We start from the raw sequence: 8,560 nt of genomic DNA, 5'->3' as shown, positions 1-8,560 counted from the left end.
GTAGTCTTAAAAATGTTGTAAAATACGTCAACTATTAAAATTGCATTTAATTGTGCAGGGTTAAAATGAGTTTTAAGTAGGGTAAGAGTTGTATTTCTATCTAATTCCTTAATTTGTATAATTTTTCTTTTATTTTTAAAAATTAACTTGTTTTTATTCGTACGGATCCTGATGCAATTTTCCTTATAATTACTTGATTTTTAAACAGATTTAATGGAGACGAAGTCTCTTTAATGGTTAAAGGATCAGATTCTAATGCATTTATGTTCATGGGTTCATGTTCAATACGAGAGAGAGCATCTGCGTTACTATTCTTCGTTCCTTTTTTGTATTTTATTTCATAGTCGAATTCAGATAATTTTAATCGCCATCTAACGAGTTTTGAATTAGGTTCCTTAATGGAAAAAAGCCATGTTAAGGGTTTATGATCGGTTTCGATTAGAAATTTGCGTCCGAAAAGGTAGGGTCTAAAGTATTTAGTTGCCCAGACTATTGCTAGTAGTTCTTTTTCTATAGTGCTGTAGTTAATTTCATGTTCGTTAAGAGTGCGACTCGCGTAACAAATGGGGTGGTTATCTTGTGAAAGTACTTACTAGCGTCCGTTGTGAGAGTAAATTTTTTTGAAAAATCGGGATATGCAAGAATCGGATCGTGAATTAACAATGTTTTAAGAGTATTGAAGCTTTCTTGATATTGCGGGTCGGAGATATTTATTTTTGCATCCTTTTTTAAATACTTAGTCATGGGTTTGGCGATTAAAGAGTAATCCTTTATAAATTTCCTATAATAGCCGATTAAACCAAGAAACTGTTTAATTTGTTTAGGAGTTTTAGGGATTGGGAAATTTTTGACACATTCTATTTTTTTGGGGTTTGCCTTTATACCACTGCGTGTCACTATGTGTCCAAGGAACTCGGTTTCTTTTTCAAAAATTCTGACTTATCCAATTGTACTTTAAGATTGGCTTCTTTTAAGCGGTTAAATATTAGTTTAATGGAATCGATGTGCTCCTGCAGAGAAGTAGAAAAAATAATAATGTCATCTAAATAAACGAGGCAAATTTTATTTATGAAATCTTTAAGGATATTGAAAAATCTCAAGCTTTTTTGAGATGAGAAATTGATTTACGTGGGAAATGCGCGAATTGCCTGTTAAATAAAATGCGAGCGCGTTCGGTGGTAACTTCACAAGTGATTTATTTATTTCTAAATTCGAGTTTTTATAGTGTCTTAGCCTAACGGATTGAGTTCAAATTTATGTAATTACAGTAAATATGTATTGCTCTGTTACGTTTATGTAATATAGGTGTTTATACATATATAGTGATATTTTTAAATTCATATACGAAAATTGAACAGTATTTTAGAAAACAGTAAGCTTAATATTGAAACGTTATGAGAAATTATGGAATTTAACAAATTATTATAATAATGATTAAAATTAAATTAAATATATAAAATTAAATTAAAAATTAAAATTCTAAGCCATTTGGCGTAACACCGGCCACCTTGAAAGGCTCATGGTCCTTCAACGTTTGATGGCAGTACGGCGAGCTTGTGAACGGGGCGTTTAATTACGCCCGTTTTGGTTGCCACGTCTGCTACGCGGACTTTGCCGTCTTGCCCTGTTACGATTGCGGCGACGCGGCCGAGCACCCATTGCTGCGGTGGTGTGTTGTCTTCCTGAACCAGGACGAGGTCGTTCAGCTCGAGGTTGCGCTTCGGATGCAACCACTTGTTCCTCTGTTGAAGACCCAACAGGTAGTTCCTGGACCACAGTCGCCAAAACTGTTGCTTGAGACAACAGACAAGTTGCCATCTGTCGCAGCAACGCATTGGGTCCATCGATACTTGGGCTGGTGGCAGCGCTCGAAGGGGGCACCCAACTAATAGGTGCGCTGGTGTTAGGGCCTCTCCATCGTTCGGGTCCTGACTCAGTGGTACCAGGGGTCGCGAGTTGAGTACGGCCTCGACCTCGACGAGCAGCGTCTGTAGTTCTTCGGCGGTGAGCAGCGCGTTGCCGATTGCGCGCACGAGAAGGTGTTTGGCGGACTTCACTGCCGCCTCCCATAACCCGCCGAAGTGCGGTGCCCTGGGTGGTATAAAGGCGAAGGTGAATCCTTCGTCCGTTGCGTATTTCTGTACTTCCGGTTGTTGGGCCTCGAAAGCATCCCTCAGCTCCCGAAGCTTGCGATCGGCGCCGACGAAGTTGGTGGCGTTGTCGCTGTATATTTTCCGCGGCATTCCTCGGCGTCCAATGAACCTTTTTAGGGCGAAAATAAAACAATTAGAAGACAAGTCTGTTACTAGTTCTAAATGTACTGCCTTTGAAGTGAAACAAACGAACACTGCGATATATGTTTTTACTGGGGGTCTACCACGTATTTTCAATGTAGTATATACGGGACCACAAAAATCTACTCCACATATTAGAAAGGGTCGTAGTGCACGAAGCCTATCGGCAGGCAAATTTCCCATTATTTGGGATTGCAGCTTCGGCTTATAATGAAAGCAGTGTATGCAGTTTCGAACGGTACGACTACAAGCTTCTCGAGCATTGACCAGCCAAATGCGGTCTCGGAGAAGCGCTACCAATGCCTTTGCTCCAGCATGGTGATTTCGAAAATGTAGGTACCGTAAATATGTGGTAACGAAGTGCGAGTTCTTGCTTAAGAGCAGTGGGAACTTGGCATCATATGGGAGAGGCGCATTTAATAGGCGGCCTCCTACTCGGAGTAAATTAAACGACAGCGACAATTCCGAGTAGTTGTGCAAAAATGGATTAAGTTTTTGCAAACTTGAGGGTAGGGTGGTACCTTTGGTGAGTTTCATAATTTCTTCACCATATTCAACATGTTGAACCACCTGAATGACTTTGAGGTAACTTAATTTAATATCCTCTGCCGTCAGCATTTGTGTGAATGTCGCAGATGGGTTTCTAATGCGTTTTATCCATCTTAATATGTAAGCGACAATACGAAGCAGTTTTTGATGAGAAGATACTCTTTTGGTGAGTTCCATAATTGGATGCGATTCATTTGCTTGAACAACTAAAACTGTTGCGTTCCGTTTCTTCTCTAATGCTTCGTCTCCTGGAGAGAGCTGGAAGTGGGTGTTTGTTGGCCATAACGCAGGGTCTTCTAGGAGGAACTGTGGACCGCTAAACCAGATAGAATTATTCAATTCGTCCACGTTACAACCCCGAGACACTTGATCCGCGGGATTTTGCTTAGTTGGCACATGTCGCCAAGTAGCTTTATCCGTCAACTCTTGGATTTCGGACACTCTGTTTGCAACAAAGGTCTGTAGTACAGATGGATGCGTTTTGATCCAATGCAAAACAATTTCGGAGTCTGTCCAGAAGTTTATATTTTCAATTGGCCGACTCAACATTGGCGCTATTCGTGACCATAATTTGGCCAGCAAGTGGGCTGCCGAGAGCTCTAGACGCGGAAGAGATTTAGTCTTCAGCGGAGCCACTCTAGACTTTGCAGTAAGCAGCGTACATTTCGTTCCACCAGCCGAATGGCTACGTATGTATATGCAGCAGCCATACGCTCGTATTGAGGCGTCGGCAAAGCCATGAATTTGGCAGCTTGCACTCGACTCGGTGTGTACAAACCGAGGAATGCTTATTGATGGTAGCTGCAGTAGATTGGCTTTGAAATTTTCCCAGCTGGTGTCGAGGTGCAATGGAATCGACTCATCCCAATCTAGTTTTTGCAGCCAAAGCTCTTGCAATAAGATTTTTGCTTTGGTAACTAGTGGGGCAAGTAAACCAAGAGGATCGAAAAGACGAGCCGAAACTGATAATATGTTTCGCTTAGTGGCTCGTAAACTGGTAAAGTTGTCATTTAAGACAAACCGAAACAAATCTTCCTTCGGCAACCAATGGATTCCAAGTGCTTTTGTGGAGTCTGTGTGATTCAAGTTCAAGGCCTTCTCAGAACTCTCACAATCGAAAAATGATGGGTGATTTGAAAACCACTTAGATAAATTGAATCCTGCCGAGTTTAATATTTTAACTACCTCACTTCTAATAAGATCTAGAGATTCAAAATTATCGGATCCTGTAAGCAGGTCGTCTACATAAAAATCTCCTTTTATTGCCTTTGAGCCGAGTGGATACATATGTGTATTGGCATCGCTGAGCATTTGTAAACACCGTGTAGCGAGAAATGGAGCAGGCGCAGTGCCGTATGTTACGGTGTTAAGTCGAAAGATTTGAAGTGGCTCAGATGGATGCCGTCTCCACACTACAAGCTGAAAGTTTTCGTCTTCTTCGTGCATGAGAATTTGGCGGTACATTTTAGTAATGTCCGCCGTAAATGCATATTTATGCAAACGAAAACGAAGAAGTGTTGAATACAGCTCTTCTTGAATGGTCGGCCCAACCATCAAGATTTCATTCAACGCAATTTGAGACGAGGTACGACTTGATGCGTCGAAAACAACACGTAATTTAGTCGTCGTACTTTCAGGCCGAAGAACGCATTGATGCGGAATGAAGTAGTGTGGCTCACTCGGGATCTTATTATTTGTTGGGCTCATGTGACCCAATTCGATGTATTCATTCATGAAGTCCAGATACATTTGACGAAGTTCTGGATCTTTCAAGGTCTTTCTCTCCAGGGCCTGAAACCGCCGAGACGCGGTATCATAGGAATTACCGAGTAACTTACGGTCATCTTTGAAAGGCAGTCTTACTTGAAGCCTTCCTGAAGGCAAAACTTTAGTAGTTTTTACGAAAAATTTTTCACACTCTATTTGTTCAGGTGTGAATTTTGTCGAACTAGCCCCTGAAGGTATTTCTTCCATCCCCCAGAACCTTTGGACAATGGAATCTATATTTGCTAGATCTTGTTCAGTATGGCATAATGTGCTACTGACTGTGGGAGGAGGACGTTGGTTGGAGGCGTATTTGCCAGACACAACCCAGCCTAAAAGTGTCTTTTGCAATGTTGGGTGATTGGGGCTGGCCTTGATCTGGCCTACAGCTAAAAGCTCGAAAAATGTTTCAGCACCTAACAAAAGATCTACCTTTTGAGCCTTATAAAATTCTGGGTCCGCTAAGCTAATGTTTTTAGGAATTTTCCAGCCATTAATATTTACGTTACGATCTGGATGGCTGGCTGAAATGGATCGCATTATCCAAAACTGTGCCGAAAACTCATAATTATTGACCCGCGATTTTACAAACGTATTTAATTTCGTCCTTACTTTTTTGGTTGTATTTCCGATGCCGATAATATTTAAGGTCGTACTTTCGCGACGAATTCGTAATTTCTGCGCCAAATCCTCTGTCATGAAATTCACCTGAGATCCAGAATTCAGCAAGGCTCGTGCAGGAAGGTACTCTCCGGAGCTACCTTTTACGTTGACTACGGCTGTAGCCAACATAACCCGATCTGGTGTACTCGTCGTGTGCATGGCATGCGAGGTCGAAAGTTGTGGTGCAGTTGCAAAGGATACAGGGTACTGGTGCAGCAACGTGTGATGCGAACGGTTGCAAACACGACACCGATCCGCTTTGCACTTTGAAACTGAGTGCCCCTTTCGCAAACAATTTATGCATAAGGGGACTGATTTAGCAAACTCAAATCGCTGTTGAGCAGAGAGAGTTTTAAAAGTAGGACACGCGGGTATATTATGATCATTTGATTTACAGTGCGGACACACCGGCTGTTTTATATTTGAAGTCACTAAGGCAGCTTTCGTCCTTCCCGCATGAAGGTGGGGTTTCTGAATGCTGTGACTGCTTGACGGCTTGAGCCTCGACGTTGAGGCTTCATCGGCAGATAAATGTTGGTAGCGTTTATTTAATGCTGCCTCACACTCACGCCATAATGGCAGCTTATCATAATCCAACTGTTCCTCCCACTTTGACCGAGTAACGGTGTCGACTTTTGACATTACCAGATGAATTATGATAGCGTTTGTGATGTTTTTCTCATCACCTAACGACAGCAACGAGTCGTAAACAGCCGACACTGTATCAATCATTGTGCGCAATGAAAGCGCAGATGGCTTTGGGATAGTTGGCAGTTCAAAAAGTTTGGAAATTGTATCGAAAAATATTAAGCATTTATTGTCATAAACCTTTTTGAGACTAGCCAACGCCTTCGAATAATTTTCGTCCGACATTTGGAAGGCCTTTACCGTTCCCAAAGCTTCACCAGACAGACAGTTAACCAAGTGATTAAATTTCTCAATGTCTGTGATTGTAGGATCGTTGTGCACCAAACTCTCGAACAGACTCATAAAATTTTTAAATTCTGAATATTCCCCTTTAAATTTCGGTAGCGACATTTTCGGTAGTCGCGAGCTGTGAGGTGCAACAAAGGATGTTTCGGCTATTGACGATTTATTTCTCGCCAGAATAGATTTTATAACGGACTTAGTTTCCACTATTAGGTCCTCTAACTCCCCACGGGCTATGTCTTCCTCGTCGATTTCTTCAATTTTCGACTGGCACTTCATAAGCTTATAGCTATGAGAGTTCAAAATGTCCAGTCGACACTCCAATTCAATTGGATCTAACGACATTGTTTTATCGAGGAGACCCGTTTTTATGCGCACTATACTATTTTTCGCAACAGTTCGCTGGCGCTTTAGTGATTTCAATTCCATAATCTCCTTACTTGGAGAGAGACTTGGAACTGCTGTCTTTGGCTTGCTCATTTTGAATTAAATTATTTAAACTCCCGAAAAATTTGCTCAATGTCCACAGAAACGAAAAAATATCTGTGAGAGTTTGTGGCTGAAAAAACGAAAACGAAAAGATGGCTGAATAGCCTGCACAAATCTCAATCAGAAAAACGAAAAATAGCTGTTGGACAAGGCTGTGGTCAGGCCACGAAAGGATGAGCAAGCACAGTAGCACAACACTACGAAAATTGTTCAACAGATTTGCGAAAAATCGATTTTTGTTTAAATTATTTCCTTGTAAATAATCCGTATTTACGAAAAATTTATTTAACTTTATAATAATTTTAATTTAATTGAACTTATTGTTCGAAAAAAAGGTCTTCAATTTCTTTAATTTTGTTTTTTAAATTTATTGACGATTTCGCATTTAAGGTCACACCCTTTATTATCAAATCCCAACGTACCCTTGTTTCACTTTCGCGGAGTTTTATATACGTATATTTGTATAGATAATTGTATATATGGTACCTGTACACATATGGGAGTGTGTACATATATGTATGTATATATATGCAAGAAAGTGAAAGGGTGATGCAAAAAATTGAGAGTGTTTATCAACAACAACCACAACTTTCAATTTATTGCACTTGTTACCTGTATAGGCTTATTGCAAGCCTTGACTTTCCTTTTGCAAAGGATGCAGGTGCAGGTCATTCCTGGCGGCGACATAACCAGCGGTAGGGATTGCAGCGACAGCGGGCGATGACGGCAGCAGCAGTGACCAGAGTAGCAGCGACGGTTACAGTGATGAGAGCAGCGGCGAGTATGGCAGTAACTGCGAGAACTGTGACAGCGGACAGTGATATATACACGAGGGCGACGAACTTATTTTTGGCCGAGAACATTTACATATCACTGTGACCGTTTATATAAGTACCGCACTGTTTCAGCTTTGCACTGTGTATTGTAGTTTATTCTTTTTTATTTATTATATTTTTTTTTTTTTTTTTTTTAAACTTTTTTGGCTATAAATATTTTATTTTATTTATATGTTAAACAATTTTTTTTTTTTTAAATAATTTTAACGTTTTTTTGGTTTTTTTTTTTTTGATAGATGTATTAGTTTTTCTTTTTTTTTTTTTTTTTTTTGTTTTTGGGGGCTCACTGTCACTGTGCACTTTTTCAGTTACTGCACTTGTTTTTGTATATGCATATACATATGTATGTACATATATTATTTGCTGTCTGTTTTGTTATTTATTCGGCTGGTTATTTTAAATGTTAGTTATTAAAAATTTGCGTGCACAAATTGCCAACTTTTGGTCTTTTATTACTATCACTTTTTACCACTTTCGCACTACTGTCCCTGCTCGGGCGCCATGAAAAATCTCAAGCTTTTTTGAGATGAGAAATTGATTTACGTGGGAAATGCGCGAATTGCCTGTTAAATAAAATGCGAGCGCGTTCGGTGGTAACTTCACAAGTCATTTATTTATTTCTAAATTCGAGTTTTTATAGTGTCTTAGCCTAACGGATTGAGTTCAAATTTATGTAATTACAGTAAATATGTATTGCTCTGTTACGTTTATGTAATATAGGTGTTTATACATATATAGTGATATTTTTAAATTCATATACGAAAATTGAACAGTATTTTAGAAAACAGTAAGCTTAATATTGAAACGTTATGAGAAATTATGGAATTTAACAAATTATTATAATAATGATTAAAATTAAATTAAATATATAAAATTAAATTAAAAATTAAAATTCTAAGCCATTTGGCGTAACAGATATTATTCATGAGTCTTTGGAATGTCGCTGGTGCTGTCTTCAGACCAAACGGCATTCGTAAGAATTCATAGTGCCCTCCTTCAACAGTGAAGGCGGTCTTGTGAATATCGTTTTCTTCG

At 39.6% G+C, this 8,560-nt stretch overlaps 1 protein-coding gene across 1 annotated transcript; it reads right to left on the bottom strand.

The window, feature by feature from the left end:
* Positions 1–1,517: 1,517 nt before the first annotated feature.
* On the bottom strand, positions 1,518–6,680 carry LOC128861123 (uncharacterized). Its single transcript, XM_054099038.1, has 3 exons — positions 6,099–6,680; positions 4,828–6,026; positions 1,518–2,262 (listed from the first exon to the last, which is right to left on the bottom strand). Exons 1-3 carry the CDS (start codon positions 6,678–6,680, stop codon positions 1,518–1,520), a joined length of 2,526 nt encoding a protein of 841 aa, XP_053955013.1.
* Between the last annotated feature and the right edge of the window lie 1,880 nt (positions 6,681–8,560).

Source organism: Anastrepha ludens, chromosome 2 (assembly GCF_028408465.1).
Source record: "Anastrepha ludens isolate Willacy chromosome 2, idAnaLude1.1, whole genome shotgun sequence".
Lineage (NCBI taxonomy): Eukaryota > Metazoa > Arthropoda > Insecta > Diptera > Tephritidae > Anastrepha > Anastrepha ludens.
Note: the sequence above shows the minus strand (reverse complement) of the source record. Positions and strands in the feature narration are given on the sequence as shown.